Raw genomic sequence first — 19016 nt, 5'->3', positions numbered from 1 at the left:
TTCTGGAACTCTTGCTTTTTCCATGGTCCAGCGGATGTTGGCAATTTGATCTCTGGTTCCTCTGCCTTTTCTAAAGCCAGCTGGAACATCTGGATGTTCACGGTTCACTTATTGCTGAAGCCTGGCTGGAGAATTTTGAGCATTAATTTACTAGCATGGGAGATGAGTGCAATTGTGCAGTAGTTTGAGCATTCTTTGGCATTGCCTTTCTTTGGAATTGGAATGAAAACTGATTTTTTCCAGTCCTGTGGCCACTGCTGAGTTTTCCAAATTTACTGGTATGTTGAGTGCAGCACTATCACAGCATCATCTTTCAGGATTTGAAATAGCTCAACTGGAATTCCATCACCTCCACTAGCTTTTTTCATAGTGATGCTTCCTAAGGCCCACTTGACTTCACATTCCAGGATGTCTGGCTCTAGCTGAGTGATCACGCCATTGTGATTATCTGGGTCATGAAGCTCTTTTTTGTACAGTTCTTCTGTGTATTATTGGCATCTCTTCTTAATATCTTCTGGTTCTGTTAGGTCCATACCATTTCTGTCCTTTATCGAGCCCATCTTTGCATGAAATGTTCCCTTGGTATCTCTAATTTTCTTGAAGAGATCTCTAGTCTTTCCTATTTTGTTGTTTTCCTTGATTTCTTTGCTTTGATCACTGAGGAAGGCTTTCTTATCTCTTCTTTGGAACTCTGCCTTCAGATGCTTATATCTTTCCTTTTCTCCTTTGCTTTTTGCTTCTCTTCTTTTCACAGCTATTTGTAAGGCCTCCCCAGACAGTCATTTTGCTTTTTTTTTTTTTTATTTTCCATGAGGATGGTCTTGATCCCTGTCTCCTGTACAATGTCATGAATCTCATTCCATAGTTCATCAGGCACTCTATCTATCAGATCTAGGCCCTTAAATCTAATTCTCACTTCTACTGTATAATCATAAGGGTTTTTATTTAAGTCATACCTGAATGGTCTAGTGGTTTTCCCTACTTTCTTCAACTTAAGTCTGAATTTGGTAATAAGGAGTTCATTATCTGAGCCACAGTCAGCTCCCGGTCTTGTTTTTGTTGACTGTAGAGAGCTTGTCCATCTTTCGCTGCAAATAACATAATCAATCTGATATCAGTATTGACTATCTGGTGATGTCCATGTGTAGAGTCTTCTCTTGTGTTGTTGGAAGAGGGTGTTTGTTATGACCAGTGTATTTTCTTGGCAAAACTCTATTAGTCTTTGCCCTGCTTCATTCCGTATTCCAAGGCCAAATTTGCCTGTTCCTCCAGGTGTTTCTTGACTTCCTACTTTTGCATTCCAGTCTCCTATAATGAAAAGGACATCTTTTTTGGGTGTTAGTTCTAAAAGGTCTTGTAGGTCTTCATAGAACCGTTCAACTTCAGCTTCTTCAGCATTACTGGTTGGGGCATAGACTTGGATTACTGCAATATTGAATGGTTTGCCTTGGAGACGAACAAAGATCATTCTGTCGTTTTTGAGATTGCATCCAAGTACCGCATTATGGACTCTTTTGTTGACCATGATGGCTACTCCATTTCTTCTGAGGGATTCCTTCCCGCAGTAGTAGGTATAATGGTCATCTGAGTTAAATTCACCCATTCCAGTCCATTTTAGTTCACTGATTCCTAGAATGTTGACACTCACTCTTGCCATCTTTTGTTTGATCACTTCCAATTTGACTTGATTCATGGACCTGACATTCCAGGTTCCTATGCAGTATTGCTCTTTACAGCATCGAACCTTGCTTCTATCACCAGTCACATCCAAAGCTGGGTATTTTTGCTTTGGCTCCATCCCTTCATTCTTTTTGGAGTCATTTCTCCACTGATCTCCAGTAGCATATTGGGCACCTACTGACATGGGGAGTTCCTCTTTCAGAATCCTATCATTTTGCCTTTTCATACTGTTCATGGGGTTCTCAAGGCAAGAATACTGAAGTGATTTGCCATTCCCTTCTCCAGTGGACCACATTCTGTCAGCCCTCTCCACCATGACCCACCCATCTTGGGTTGCTCCACGGGCATGGCTTAGTTTCACTGAGTTAGACAAGGTGGTGGTCCTAGTGTGATTGGATTGACTAGTTTCCTGTGAGTATAGTTTCAGTGTGTCTGCTCTCTCATGCCCTCTTGCAACACCTACTGTCTTACTTGGGTTTCTCTTACCTTGGGCGTGGGGTATCTCTTCACAGCTGCTCCAGCAAGGCGCAGCCCCTGCTCCTTACCTTGGACGAGGGATATCTCCTCACTGACACCCTTCCTGACCTTCAACGTGGGATAGCTCCTCTAGGTCCTCCTGCACTCACGCAGCCACCACTCCTTGGATGTGGGGTTGGTCCTCCGGGCCGCCACCCCTGGCCTTGTGAGTCAGTACTAGCAGCTGTTTTTGGTTCTGATATAGTTTCAAGCAATTTCTTGTTGGTTTCCTGCAAAGAAATTACTCTCTCATTTACTCTTTTAGAAGCTTCTAGATACCAGTCAAGGTAAGCGTAGCCAGCCTTTTCTAATTATGCATGCAAAAATATCAATTTTGAAATATCAAAAGAAATCCAATTTGGCCATTTTAGGTTGAGATCTGTTTTAATATTATTTCTGCAGTTAACTAGGTACTTGTATGTATGAGCTCCGTTATGTATTGTACATGAATCTGGCTGGAGTGTTAGTCAGAGGCTGGCTTTCTGACACCCCTTTGTTTCTGTTTTTGAGAGATTCTGTTTCTCATTTTAAGATGAATTTGTCAGGGATAAAAATCACTAGTGAACTTGTGTAGTGGGCCCATGTGCTACTTGTGAGGTTAACTCCTCCAGGAGTCACCCCAGAGTTGTTTCAGCTCATTTTACATGTCAGATTCTGCCTCCGGCAATCTAAGATTACCGTGGCTGCTTAGGTCGCTGAATGGCCAGTTCTTATGTGCGGCCCCTGAACGAGGAAGTATTTTAATTAATGAGTGGGTTTCCCTATGGGATCACTGCATGGAATGAGACCTCCACCACTCCTGTAAATTTCTCAGTCACCCTTGAAAACTGAAACTGGCCAGGAGGAGTCATGACCCTTTTCTTCAGAGCAAAACTCATCTATTTTCCTCACTTTTATCCTGACAAATTCTGTAATGGCAGTCAAATTGAGGGAAAGTGTCAAATCAGCCTGTTACTTAACCACTCAGCGAAGACCATTCAGTCCCCTACAACAGATCGAACTCAGCATCTTTCAGCTGAGCCCTGAGTATTCCTCAATTATTTTTCCAGTTGAGCCCCCCTACCCAGTACCTGGAAAGAGGCTACAGTCTTCATTTTGCCCCACATGAAACTTAACTTGCAACTCTCAAGTTGTACATCATTTTTTAGTCGACACCTGTCTCTGAGTCCCAGAATTCTTTACTTTAGTATGAATATTACCATAGGATTTTTCAGGCTTGAAACAGGAAACACAGGATAAAGCAAGTGTGTTGGAAAAACAGAGTCCTGTTGTGTGTTTCTCCTTTACTTTCACACTACTGCCACAATTCCAACACTTCTAATACTAGATGTCTGGGGTTATAGTTTCCACACCAGGCAATTCCCTGTGAAGTTCCCTGAGTGTCCTAAATTCAACTCAGTTTGATACTAAGCAGAGTTAGCACAGACCCCACAGGGTAAGGGCTCAGTCCCAGGCTCTCCCTTACTTCTGACACATCCATCAATACTAGGTCCCCAGGTTACTCATAGCTTCTCTGTGTCTAGGCCACAAATCAAAGGTTCCCATGATTCCCCTCCTTAGCTTAGATTATTTGCTAAAACAGCTCACAGAATTCTGGGACACACCTACTTATATTTACCAGTTGATTATATAGTAAAAGATTTGGTAAAAGATACAGATAGACAGGTGAAGAGATACATAGGAAGAGGTCAACTGCAGGAACATCTATCCCGTGGAGTTGCAGTATCCCAGCCTTCCAGTTTATGGGTGTATTTTGAGGATTTTCGTGGAGGTTTCATTATGTAGGCATAATGAATCATTAACTCCATTTCCAATCCCTCTCCCCTTCCTCGAGAATGAGAGGTAAGGCTGTAAATTTGACATTTCTAATCATGATTTGTTCTTTCTGGCAACCAACCCACCAAGAAGTCACCTAATTAGAAACAAAGACACTCCTATCACCCAGAAAATTGGAAGTGGTTAGGAGCTTTGTGTCAGAATCCAGAATTAAAGACCAAATATTAGAAGAAGAGATGCTCCTAGAACTCTTATTAGGAAATCACAAGCATTTTAGGCGCCCAAGTCAGGAACTGGAAGTTAGAACAAAAGATTTGCCTAGTTCCTCAATATATCAAAGATTCTAAGAGTTCCTTGTCGGGAACCATGAGCTGATATATGCTGGTGTGTATATATACATGGAGAAGGCAATGGCACCCCACTACAGTACTTTTGCCTGGAAAATCCCATGGATGGAGGAGCCTGGTAGGCTCCAGTCCATGGGGCCGCTAAGAGTTGGACACGACTGAGCAACATCACTTTCACTTTTCATTTTGATGCATTGGAGAAGGAAATGGCAAACCACTCCAGTGTTCTTGCCTGGAGATTCCCAGGGACGGGGAAGCCTGGTGGGCTGCTGTCTATGGGGTCGCACAGAGTCGGACACGACTGAAGCAACTTAGCAGATATATATATATATATAGCTTCCCAGATAGCACTAGTGGTAAAGAACCCACCTCCCAGTGCAGGCAACATAAGAGAAGATGGTTGGATCCCTGGATGAGGAAGATTCCGCTGAAGGAGGATATGACAACCCACTCCAGTGTTCTTGCCTGGAGAATCCCATAGACAGAGGAGCCTAACGGGCTACAGTCCATAGAGTTGCAAAGAGCTGGACATGACTGAAGTGACTTAGCACACATGCATATTTCTTATTATTTCAAAGCAAGATGTGAAGTGTGCCAGGTTTATAACTTGATTAGCTAAGACTAATCTTGATCAAGACTAATCAATCAACATCCACTGATGTTTCAAAACCTCTCACCTACCAGGGAGTAGTACTTGGCTAGGACAGGTGTTTTTTCAATAATTTTATTTATTTTATTTTTTACTGTGCTGGGTCTTCATTGCTGCATGGGCTTTCTCTAGTTGCAATGACTGGGGGCTACTCTTCATTTCGTTGCCTGGTTTCTCTTTTCGTGGAGCACAGGTTCCAGGGCACACTGGCTTCAGTAGTTGCAGCACATGGGCTCAGTCATTGTGGCTCCCTGGCTCTAGAACACAAGCTCAATCATTGAGGCACATGAACTTAGTTGCTTTGTGGCATGTGGGATCTTCCTGGATCAGGGATCAAACTGATATTCCCTGCATTGGCAGGCAGATTCCTCATCACTGAGCCACCAGAGAGTCCTAGGATAGTTTTTGATGAGGGATCCTAAGGTGTAATATCGAGACAGCTATTACTATTGATGAGGAATTATAAGATTTTTAGTAGGAAGGAAGCAGACTACTGGAAAATATTTTTAAATTACTGCATAAAACTATGTCCTATTCCAATTCGCTTACAAAATGACTAGAGAATAGCAATTAATTTATACATATAATTTGATGAATGTGCTGTGGATGTGTGTTTCCCCTAAGAATTATTCATAAACACACATGCACATGTCTTTCTAGCCATTTTGCATTACCTTCTCTTGGAGGGTGGAATAATTTTCTGTCTTTTTGTCAGAAGTATGGGGACTGAGGTGCAGGGTTTGGGAACCATATGTCTTATCATTATGTTTCTTATCTATTTCCCAGTTTTTGCAAAAAATGTTTTCAGTTTAGTCTAGTTTCATCAGGAAATCAATAATGAATCTAAGAAGGGTGACAGTAAATTAAGACAGATGCAAAAAGTACTGCAGAATGAGATTTTTTTGAGAAATGTATAAAACAACATTGTGAGTGTTAACTGAACAATATCCTAAACTTCTTTTGTTTTAAATATGTTACATATTTAAGTTATTTTTAGCATTTTAAAACTGATGTGCTGCAAATGACAGTATATTGTGATAAGCATTATAATTGGAATTATTTTAATTCTTTGCTTTTCTTAAAATTAAGTGAAATTACCACAAAAATTGAAATCAGAGAGAACTAAAATTGTCTCATAAAAATGCAAATTCATAAAATGCTTGAATACAGTAACTCTTAAAGATTTTGTATGCTTTTTTGTCATCATTTTGTTTCTCTGCACACCAATTTTTACCTAATGTTTAAAAAATTTAATATTATACTGTATTAATTTCATTCCTTCATAAACTCCACAAATAGATTTTGTGAACTGCAAGATATTTATGTGTTAGTCATTGGCTCCTTTAAAGTCTATAGCCAGCCTCATGCATATTGTCTGCTCCTGACTTTTTGCCATAAGACCATGTCATTAAAATAATATCAGTTTAAACATTTTTTAAGTGCTGATTGTGAACCCAGGACAGTGCAGAAAGCTTTGCATATATAATCAAACTCATTCTTCAAATCAATCCTATGTGATATAGTTTCTATTATTTGTCTCATTTACATCAGTTGGCTAGTTTACCAAAAGCTATACATTTATTAGTGAATACATTGGGGATTGCTGCTAATTTAACTACAAACTCCATGATCTTAATCATTTTGCTACACAATCAAAAGGTAAGGACATTTTTGCCGCTCTTAATAAGTTTCAGAGGGTTGTTTTCTAAAGTGTTGATGGTACTTTTCACTGTGACCTTTGAGGGTGCAAATTACACTCTCTTCTCCAGCACTAAGTTCCATAATTTTTGTTGTTGTCATTGTTTTACTTAAAATGGGTAAATTAAGTAACTTTTTCATTTCCTTTTTTTTAAAGTAAACTGAAAATACTTTCTATTTAATTAAAATACTTTGGTGGAATTGCTTTCTGCCTCTCTCATTTATCTTTTAGGATCATTGTGTTTTTCTTATCCACTTGTATGATCTCTTGTTTAAGAATTTAAGTCATCATTTATCCACAGTCTGTAGTCTTGCTCTCTGATCTAGTATCTTTGAGGATTTCTTCCCTAGACTTATAATCACCTTTCTTTAGTAGACGGGAGGTTATCTTACACTGACACACTTAGTACATTTATTGATCAACTCTGTGTAAGACCTGGCTAAAGTAATTTCATTTGGATCTTCTTTGGGTCTGGAAAGCTTCCCTTATAACATGTTAATCTTCAGAAGGACAAATCAAAATATCTTGTTAAAACAAAGATCTACCATTTTATATTAAGTCTAGAAATGCTAAAGTATTTTAAACTTGGATAATAATGATCTTATTATAGCTGCATGTAGTTACTTACAGACTCCAGGTGCTAAAATCTGATGGGAATGCAGATGGACTCTGTGTTGAACCATAGCTCACGTAAATTAGATTGGCTGCTATTTCTAGCATATTTTAGTTTCTGTTTCTAAATTATTTCTGAGAGTTGTAAGCGTTTTTAACCTGTACTTTGAGTATTTATTGATTAAGGAAAGAACATGTTTTTTATACCATCTGGTGCTGAAGTGTTACTGTGACAGCATCCTCAGAGTTTATTTAAAACGGGTAATTTGAGGGATTACTATTCCACTTCAGATATTTATAGAAAAGGAGCTTCAGTTTTAATTTTCTTAATGATATATTAATGCACAGTATGCTCTGATCACTAAACCCTCAGAAAACTTATTCCGTGGAAATGATTTTTTAAATTACACTGGCCATCTGTATTTATGTGAGTTGGTCTGAATGGAACTAGATATTTAGTTATGTTATAAATGGAAATACTTAGTATGGTAGTAGTATATGGATCATGAAAAAAATAAATTTCTCTGAGATAATGAGAATCTATTCTATCACTTTGATTATGATATTACTAAGAGCAATAGCTATTACTTTTCTCCCAAAGCATACAATGTGCCAGACACTGATCTAAGTGAATACATATTTTCTCTCACTTTATTTTCACAAAACCTATGAGATAGAATCCATTATTTTCCCTATTTTATGCCTGTAATCTGAAACAAAAATAAGTTAACTAGGGTATTTATGCCATCTTAAAACAAGTCAAAGAAAATATCAGTACCAAATCTAAAACAATGACATAAAAAAACAGAAGTATGAGTGTTTGATTTTACATGATTTTAGTTTTTTTTTTTTTTTACAGTGAAATATTTTTTTTTAATTTTATTTTATTTTTAAACTTTACATAATTGTATTAGTTTTGCCAAATATCAAAATGAATCCGCCACAGGTATACATGTGTTCCCCAAGGTTCAGGATTTTAGGTTTTTGATTAAACTTTTTAAAAACTATAAATTTGAAGTGTAATGATAAGTAATAAAATTTATATTCCTCAGAAGTAAAATTTGCAGTGTTATAGTGAAGTGTGTGTGAGTATGTGCGTGTATATGTATTAATTTGTAAGAAAAAAGTGTTATTATATTCTTTCAAATGAAGAGGACTGAATAAAATGCTATTACTTTTGAAATCATGAGTGTATTTTTTGAGTCTTAGAACACTGATCAAGCATTAAACAAGTCCTTATAGGTAATGACCAATCACAGCCCAGTTCTTGCTTTCCTAAGTACAATTCTATATGAGTTTATAAACTGCACACTCAACTATAAAGATATTTATACTTTGTTAGAGATGACATCAGCTTTTTTTAACTGTTAAAAAAACAATTGTGTACATTTTTAAACAATCTAATATTATTTATTATTTATTGATTTGTAAATTTACTATTCAAAATTAAAACATATATGCACATGTTCCATATTAATAACCATTAATAAATTGAGATAATTGTGCCGTTAGTGGCTCAGTCATGTCCAGCTCTTTGCAACCCCATGGACTATAGCCTACCAAGCTTCTCTGTCCGTGGGATTCTCCATGGACTGTAACCTGCCAGGCTCCTCTGTCTATCTGATTCTCCAGGCAAGAATACTGGAGTGAGTAGCCATTCCCTTCTCCAGGGGATCTTCCCAACCCAGGGATTGAACCGAGGTCTCTTGCATTGCAGGCAGATTCTTTACCATCTGACCCACCAGGGAAGCTCACTTGTGCCATTAGGTAATGCCAATTACAGTGAAACTACTTATGTGCCGTTCATCATGTTTAAACTGTGAGGGGGAAAAAAAAAAGATCAAGGAATCATCCTTATCTAACAAAACTAATAGTTTAAAAGAAGAGGAAGGCAGACTTTCTTTAAAGTGCCAGATAAATGTTTTAGGCTTTTCAGGCCACTCATTCTCTGTTACAACTACCTAAGTCTGCCATGACAGCAAGCAGGACTCCTCCATAAATGGCAAATAATGAGTGTGGCTATGTTCCAATGATACTGTATTTACAGATATAAATGGTATGCTAGATTTGGCCCATGGACTATATAGTTTTCCACCCCTAAATATGAGCACTTATATAAGCATAAGAAATAGGAAAGTTAACATATCTAAGATATCAAAGATATTAATGAAATAAATATAATTTTAAGGAAGTAGATCAAGATTTTCCAAAGTATTGTACAGATGCTTTATATACTCTTATAAATATTTTAATAATTTGATATATTGAACTTTGACTTTTAATATCTCTACAGTGAAAATAATTATTTGGCATATTTTTTAAAATACATATAATCAAATTGGAAATAAGTGTCACGTTGCCATTTTTGTAGCAGCCAAATTCTCAGATACTTAGTAATGGGAAAAATTAAAGTACTATCAGTGCTCCAAAGAAACTATATGGAACTTTGCTTAGTTTTCCTTTGAGAAAAGTCCATTGGAATTTGATTTGGAAATACTTGTCTAATTTTGTTAGCATTTCCAAATATATTGAATGTTTATATTGTATTTTCCTTATTTGATATAAATGAGTAGATATATTTCATAATTAAAGTTCAAAATAAACAGAGTTTAGATAAAAGTCTTGGCCTGCTGGTATGTGGTATCATTACTGAGCTCATCCCACAGTTGTCTTGAAATCACTCTAAGGGCAATTTATAAAAACTGGAAGTGAATGCACTGAAACACTAAATAGCTTTTGTGTTCTATTCTGCCAATAGTTTATGTGGTTTCTAACAATAAAATACATTATATTAAACAATTTACTTGGTATTTTCTGGATTTTTGTTTTACTATGAATATGTGGAAAATTAAAAGAATATTGAATCTTGCAATATCCAGAAAGGTGCATGTATTATATATATAGGTTGATTTTTATATATATAGCAATAGCTCTATGAATATATTATGGAGATGCATTTTTAAAATATGAAATGTAAATTAAATGGTCACTTTCCATAAATGATTGGTGAAGTCATGTAAGCATAGCATTGTCAATAGTCTGTGATAAATGATGATACCGCTATAAGAAATCAGTGGGTCAAATGAGCAAGGCATTATTCTCCATCTTAAATTTGTAGGTTCTACTCAAAAAATTTATTTACAAGGCTGTTTAGAATGTCTTTGAATATAAATTTTGCAGGCATTTCTGAGGAAAGATATATTCAAATGGGCTTATAGCTTTCTTTGTCTGTTTAATTGGATAATCAAATACATTGACTCATTATATTTCCTATCAAATAACCTCTTTAAGTATAATAAAAAGAACAATTTAATACAGCATGGTATTTCTTAAATCCATAAAATGCTTCTTAATTTGAAAGGCATTGTGGAAAAATTAATTGTATGCATGTTGGAATTTTTGCTTTTAAAAAGCAAAACAGACACCTGTCTGAATTGGTAGTGTCTTTATGCTGTATCGAGGGAGTGGGATATCTTCCTTATCTTGGGCTCTCTTGTTTGCTTTTCAGTTGCTGCGATTGTGGCTGTGGAAGGGCTTCTTCCCTGTGCGCTGTTGCCCATCCAAGCCTAATATGGTTAGTGTTCCCCTCCTGCTTTCACTATGTGCTGTCCCACCTATATGTATTATCGTCAGCATCCTTTTTTTTTTTTTTTTTCATTTGTGTACATTTTAGTAGTTAGTGCACCAGTTACAGTTTAAAAGAAGAGTAGAATGAAACTGTTCCAGAAAGAATCTTGAGTGATTTCACTACATATACTTTCAAATAAAATATCTGTATCACCCCTATGTCAAGCATTCATACTTCTCTTCCAAGGCTTTTACTGTGGTCCTGATTTAAACCAGGAAGTTGTAAGATTTTAACATCTGTTTTACATTTAACATGTCACTGTTTATGTTGTTCCATTAAGATTAAAACCATATTATACATGGAAGTAGAATGCTACTTCTGTCAAGGTGAAGTCACTTTTTCTGTCTCCCAGAACCATGAAATGAACATAAGTGGGATATTCTTTTTTCATAATCATTGTGGATATATGTTGCATTGGAAAACAGAACCACATTTAATTTTAAACAGCTGACTTAATAGTTTTAAGCTTGAATTATTTCAGATATTATAAGTGATATTTCTAATTTGGTACCAGTGAAGAAAAAAAATATCCATATTTTGGGGGTCAGTGTCCAAATGCGATAGTCTTAATTATTTACAAATACAAATCTTAAATATATATTTGGGTTATAGCAATAAACTTATAGGCTAGAACATAAGAACAAAGAACTCTCTTTATAGATTTAGAGAGTGCTGTGTGCTCAGTCACTCCGTCGTGTCTGATTCTTTGTGACCCCATCAACTATAACCTGCCAGGCTCCTCTGTTCCTGAGATTTTCCAGGCAAGAATACTGGAGTGGGTTGCCATTTCCTGCTCCAGGGGATTTAGAGGGACTCCTACACAATAGTGAGCTACCTTGTAAAAACTACCAGATAATTTCTGTCTAGATTAAGGAGTCTGAATCCCTCCACTACTATATTGAGCTATTATTTGTAGGCGAAATTTGCCAAGAAAAGAACTGAAATACATTTTAGAGAATTAGAGGGTTGTCTTGGGCCTTTAAAATTGTTACTTTTATTCTCTAGGTGTAAATTAATTTTTGTTGATTCAAAAAACTGTGGTGTGATTGAGTGTGTGTAGAAGATGTGAGAAGTGGTGGAAGAGATACCAATGATCTTCTGAGAACAAGAGAGTGTAAACACAGACTGATAAGATTCTTTGATCTTTTTTTTAAATCTTGTGAAATTTTTTTATTTGAAAAAAAATTTGAAGTTAATATGAAAGTACAGATTTGTTCCTGGGACTTCAGTGACATACCAAAAACAAAAAACCCTGAAATCTGGCTGACAGTGGCTGAAGTATAATATAAATGGCTTGAAACTGTGATTTTATTTTATTTTTTTTTACTGCTCTATAAAAAACTTAAAAACGGTCACTGAGTTGCTTATTCTAACTTGACTCTCAAATATAGGTATTATAAGAGATAAAATCATCATTGAAGCATAGAATTTACATCTTGGAGAAAAAAAATGACATCCAGACATACCTTGAACTAAACCTCAAAGATATCTTAATGGGTATATGAACATTAATGAAGCCATGACTCAGAAAAGTATTGGTGAAAACTAACTTTAACTGGATTTAAATTGCTTGATGTTTTAAAAAATAGTATCTTTTTCTACTGTGTAGTTGACTTCAGGGGGTTTGTAAAATGAACAAATAAAGGAGGAAAAGTAGAAAGGTGGAACACTTCCTTCACAAGGAACATACCAGGAAACCTAAGAAAACATGTTTTATTTCCTATCATCTTCCCTTTTTTCCCTAACATCTTTCTCTAAAAATGTCAGTAATTTTGACTCAATTGGTGTGTTTGTGTGTGTGCCTTTATATTTGTGTGTGTATGTGCATTTGAGTGTGTCTGTAGCACCAAAAACAGAAGTTATTTAGCCACAAATGGGCTTAGGTATCCAATAAAATGATAACAGTTTGTGTGCAAATATTTATGGAAGAGCCATAATTTTTTAATGCATTCTTAGTAAAACAAAATAAAGCAAAAGAAACAAACTTTAATTGAGTTTACATAAATTAGACAATCAGAAATTTGTTCAAAATTATTGGTTGGGGTGAATGGAAGCTAAATATGTTTTTATTCTCTGATATCTCAACTTTCATTTCATAATTTCTGGTCAGTATGAGGTTTCAGTTAAAGATAATGTTTCTTTAGATTAAAGCCTTGGGGAAAAAATAACCTTAGATAGTGGAAATTAAGGGCTGAGAAGAATTTTCCTACTAGAATCAGTAAAATACTATGAAACCTTGACCTAAAATCTTATCTCTTAATTTTGTTTGTATAATCGTATTAGGATTTGTCAATTACCACATAAATAATTTACAAGGATCATTCTGTCATCATTTGTGAACTGACATATATACAATTACAGGACAGAGGTTGGACATTTTGAGATTTTGGAATCTTGTTTTTGTTTTTTTTTTCATTTCTGAAAAACTACTCATGAATATGTGTGCTTGGTTTTGACCTTAATATAATGCAGTGCTTATACATGAAAATTGCCAATTGTAAATATACTGGCTTTTAGAAGTATTTTAATATACCTTGTGGAAATCTCAGGGTCTGAAAGACATAATTGCAACATCATTTATCTAGATCCTTGGTTTTGCAATTCAGATTTATTAAATTTTCTCCAGGGCTATGGAGTTCTGAGCTTTACTATTGTAGTTTCCATCACATAAACATGCTCCATTATTTTGCAAATGCTAATTACATGTTGCTGTCTTGATCTCAAATTATTTTTTGTCACTCTAGTTGCTTACTTTGTTGTGCAATCGGTAAACATAGGTATAATGTTAATTTTTACAATATTCTTCTTGCTTTGATTAAAATCTACCCAGTTATGGATGATATTTCTATAATATGTTCTAATGAAACCCAGATGCCTAAATTTTAAGCACTCTATCCCCAAGACTGCTTACATTTTTAACAGAAGTATTTGTTTTTTAATCACAGCTGGTTTCAGATTCTAGTCCTCCCACGCTACAGCCAATCTATTTTTACTGGCATCCAATATTGAATTGATAATCTTAAATGTAAATGATATATTAATATGTGAAATTTATAAAATAAAATTATTATTTGTTCCTTGATATTCACTTTTGTCTATGAATACAAAAACATATATATATATGTGTATATAAAACATCATGTTTATTATAAGTTCTGAAATATCCCATAGTCCCCAGGTGGGTTTTTCTTACATTTGTTGAATTCAAACACATTAGATTATTTTCTTCATTTATTAGGTTTCAAGCTTTCCAATGCTTTTGCAGCACTTACTACTTCTGAGGGGTGTGCATGACAAGGAAAATGGAGTTCACTATTCTGAAAATAGAGATGTTAAGTTCTTATTTTGTTGATTTACCTACTCTGATTTTTAGGAAGTCAACCTCATTCTTTTAGAAATTATTATTGCTTATTTTTAATAATATTTAAAATCAGAAGTACAAGGGATAAACTCTTCTATCATAATTCAGAAAATAAAACTAAAATAAAACATACTTTTCTGACAAAAATGGTCGTGAATTACACTGAAACATTATTTTTTTAATGTTTCAAGGAACTATTTTTCTTTAGTTTAATGAACTGAAAGTTTCTTGACATTTGAAGTGAACAAGGTTTTCTTTTTACATACATTTCACAGATTATTTCATTCATTTAAAACAGATTTCTGCCCAGGAGATATGTGGAAATACTATTCTATCTTATAGTTAGGAAAAATACATAGAGAATAAAAACCATCCCTTATAATTTTAGACCCTCATTTAATGTGCTCATGGCAGGCAAGTGTGAGGCTTTTCCACACAATAGAGAGATAATATATTAAATTCCAGTTGAAGGCTTGCTATATAAAATGTAACTATAAACTGCTCCCAAACCCGTTTTTATAATACCTGTGGCACCTCAGACCATAGGAGACATTAAATGGGACTACTCTAATTGGGAAAATCATTGGTCATATAAGCTAGTTCATTTATCCATGAACTAGTTTAAAAATTAGTAGGAAATTTCCTACTCTCGCATTAGAACACAATTTGTTGAAAACAGGGAGACACAATCCTTACATGTCACACTTTATAAATTATATTTCATGTCAGAATTCTAAGGTAATTAAAATTTAACTCAATAATGAAGAGTCAATAATTCATCTTTGAATTCCTTAAAGTATTTCAAATTATTCATGCCTTCCCATTATTGCTAATTCTGGAAGGATTTAAAGAGTTTATTAATGAAACAAATTACAAATTCATATACACTGCATTATTTTAAAAGTGTTGTTCATAAGTTTTTTCCTTTGTCTTTTATAATATAGAAATTAAAAATAATATGCAAGGCATGAAAAAAGACATAAGTCCACTTCTCACATTGCCGTTAGTCATAAGGAGGTTAGTACCCTTGGTAGAATGTGAGATGGGAACACAGCTATGTTTGCTATGTTTCTGTAGTATAATCATCGCTGTCATTTCCTGTGCAGGAAAAGCATGTTTCCCAAAATGAGTATATTTTCTTTTAAAAGTGTATCTGGGAATTTTCAGTAAATGATAATACATGAGTTACAGTTTTGTGTAACTTATATTATCTGTAAAGAAATCAAAATCCCGTACCTTGTATACAAATGCTAGCTGGACCACCTATATATCCAATATCCCATTTTACTGCATTTGCACTCACATTCTTATAGATCTGTGGTCCTGAGAAATAAAGCAATCTATTTTAAGTATTTATTAACTATTATTAATAATAAGCTAATATTCACATGCTTCTTTATTTTATGGGGGATGAGTTACCTGAGCTTTTATTAAAACTACCTTTTTTCAGTTGGAGAGAAACTTGAAGTGAAAAGGTCAAACTATTTTCCCACAAAACTATAACTTTTTTTTTTTTTTTAAGATGCCAGCAATAAAATTTTAAACGCAACATTATGCAGTGGCTGAGGTCATTATTATGTCAGAACAAGAGTGTGTGCACATATGAAGAAATGTGTTTTGAAAAGAGGATACAATACAAGGAACTTTTCTATAAGCAAGACATATTGACTCTAATGTTTGCTGCAACATTTCCTTTTGAATATTTTTACTGGTAAAGCATTTCTTAGTCCATCTGGACAATGGAGGAGCAGCTGTAGGCATGTCCATTTCTGAGCCAGGTACTGCATATGCTCACTCTTTCAAAAACATCAAAATGCAGAACCATTACTTCTTTCACCATTGCTTCCTCCCCACCGTATTTAAAATTAAGGAAAAAGAGTGTTTATTCAGTGTTCATTTCAGTAGGCTAAAATAAAGAAAAATCTGATTTTGTGGAGGTTATTGTGGAGTAAGGATCTACAATCTCCTTTTGCTTTTTCGTTCACTCATCTCTCCTCATTGTTCATAATAGTGTCATTTAGAAAGTTCTGATTCTGTTCTTGGTACTCCTTGAGGGCTTCACATTCCTACCTTTAATTTATTATCTAATCCTCAGTTTACATCTGAGAAATAAATTATTCATTAGTACCTCCATCCATTCATAAAGATTATTGTTTACTATTTCATGTCTATGGAAGTTTCAAATATCCAAATTTAGAATCAATGGCTTGGGGTGTTTTTAAGAGCAACATTAATATCAAGGTTGTATTATTAAATCTTTTGGATAGATATGGGGGAAAATAGATTGATCTCCAAATTAACCATGAAATCACTTATATATTATATAGGAAGCATGACTCAATGCCTTTTAATAAATTTCATTAATGAGTATAAACTATGCCTACGTTTAATGTAATTTCTCATGTCCCCTCTAGTACTAAAATAATATCATTTTCTAGAAGAAGATATGTATAAATGGGTAGAGAATGATTCCTCTAATTATATTAAGATATCTAAAATATTTTTAGCACAATGATATCAAAATCCATTAAAATTGTGATTGAAGCAAAATGAAGAAACTGTTTCTTTTTTGTTCAGAAAGAAAAAAGGTTCCAGAAGATGGCAGTTGTAATTTATATATGTACACAATATACATATGGAAGGGCATACTTACTGACTGTGTCAGATGGGTTACAATGATGTATCTGGACAAGGTACGGAAAATGATACTGAATGAACAGGCTTCCTGCAGTGCTTTGTCAGTGAGGCTGAACCACTGCTTGAGTGCAGTCTCTGCCAGCTGCACTTTTACTTGCTGTATCTTGTTGAGGTTTGTTTTAATGGTGCTTTGGGGGTTTCCAGAACTTAATTTTATATGTTAATGTGACATGCAGCCGTATATGTTATAGAACTCCAGAGAAGCCCATAGTCAAAAATAACTCTTTCCTATTGCCCTCCTGACTCTCACCCTAGGTATTAAAATGTTAACTGCTCCTCAACAAGGTATTCCCAAATCATCTTTTAGATTAGATCCAAAGTTTTATTTCCATTTTCATATAAGGAATTTGCATGAAATTTAAATATCCATGAGACTTATTTAATGATAAAGACTATTTGAGGATACAAGTTTCAAAGCTTAATTTTTTTCTGAACGTAGGAGAGCTGAAGGTAGAATGGATGTTTGTTTTCTAATGTAAACTGCAAGAACTTGTATACTTTTTAAGTCTCTTTAGAATTCCTCTAATGAAGTTTTCTGTCAGTGTTATTTACATAACGTAAATCTCAGGATGATTTCTCACAATTATATGTAGAATATTGTTAAAAATAAAAAACAGTATCAATACCTTCTCTGTAAAGGCACATACATCGATTGAAAGAAGAATGTAATACCTAAAATTATGAACAATATTAAAATAACTTAAATATCAGCTTATATCATGTATTTGTTTTTTCTCTCCATTTCACTGTGGTGAAGTGATTCAAGATGTCTTGCATCTACGTGTTTTGAATACAATTTGGAAGGCCAAAGATCCCCACTGTGTGATGCTCCTCACCTAAGAACACTATATGTATTAAGCACCTTATTGCAAGTTTATTCAAATTTTGCTAACTGTAATTTACTAATAAATTGCCAGTTCTTTAACATGATAAAAATAAGATAACTATATTTTTCATCAAAAATGGCACAAAAACAGGTTTTTTAATCTATTTTGTATAATATGTGTAATTATACACTAGGAAAAATAGAGAATACAATAGGTTTTATTTTTACATCAAAATATACATGTATTTAAGAAACATTTTAGAATATGAAACCAAGAACAGTCCCTCAGTGCATGTCAGGTGGCCACTTCCCTTACATCCAATAGTAGTTTTCAGTCAACTTTTTAATGAAAATATTTTGTCAATCTGACATTCCAGCTGTATTTTCTTTATGCAAAAATAAATGAAATTTTGTTCTTGATAAACACAATTTTTTTCTAAGAGTTTGTGAATAATAAATTCACCTCCTTAGGAGTTTAACTAAAAGTAGTTAAAATATTTTTATTTTGGTCAATTGTTTTAATGTTATATTGTTGTTCATATACTTTAGTATTCATCAGCCTATTCTCTCTCAAACACTTGTCAATCAGAATATCATCCACTCATTCATTTATTCATTTCATCAATGTGACACATATGTTTGGTGCCAAGTCCAATCCAGGTGCCAAGTGACTTCAGAAATTTATAGATGAACAGTAATTGTTGCCATTTAAGAAACTAACAATAAAACTTGAGAGCCAAAAAAAATTCTCAAATGACTGCGTTGTATTGTCGACTGGGAATCTCACCATGAGAGGAATACTGAAAACTACTGGGTTCATAGTGAGGAAGACTGAAATAAGCAGGGGTAATGGAGGGGGGGGAAACATAAAGAAGGCAACAATTGAACTGGACTTAGATTAATTGGAGATTGTTAAGAAGAGCATCCTAAGTGTAGGAACCAGTATATAGGAACATATGGAAGCATGGAGAAGTATCCTGGAGATGAGGCAGGAAGTGCGCACTGGGGCTACACTTAGGAATCTTTACATTTTTATTGAAATGTTTTCAGGAGAGAGGTAACATAATAGCAGAGTACCTTGTTTATGGTATTGTGGCTACAGCCATGTCTAGTATAGTTCAGGAAAGCAGTTATAGAATGCAAGGGCAAAGGTTCAGAGGCAGTGATAGTAATCCAAATGAAAAATAACAAGGCTTTAATTGAAGAAGGGGTAGAACTAAAGAGT

The 19016-nt window shown here is 34.6% G+C and overlaps 1 protein-coding gene across 10 annotated transcripts in view; it reads left to right on the top strand.

The window, feature by feature from the left end:
* EPHA5 (EPH receptor A5) overlaps nucleotides 1-19016 on the top strand; it is a 408104-nt gene that overhangs the window by 333621 nt on the left and 55467 nt on the right. For 8 of the 10 annotated variants that reach the window (XM_005208053.5, XM_010806168.4, XM_059887773.1 and 5 more), the window contains one exon: nucleotides 10788-10853. The exons of the other annotated variants lie outside the window; for them this stretch is intronic. In XM_005208053.5, coding sequence (XP_005208110.1) covers nucleotides 10788-10853 — 66 coding nt within the window. The remainder of the gene's footprint in view (nucleotides 1-10787; nucleotides 10854-19016) is intronic. 10 annotated transcript variants of the gene reach the window in all.

Source organism: Bos taurus, chromosome 6, assembly GCF_002263795.3.
Source record: "Bos taurus isolate L1 Dominette 01449 registration number 42190680 breed Hereford chromosome 6, ARS-UCD2.0, whole genome shotgun sequence".
NCBI lineage: Eukaryota > Metazoa > Chordata > Mammalia > Artiodactyla > Bovidae > Bos > Bos taurus.
The sequence above is the reverse complement of the archived record's forward strand: the minus strand, read 5'-3'. Positions and strand labels throughout refer to the sequence as shown.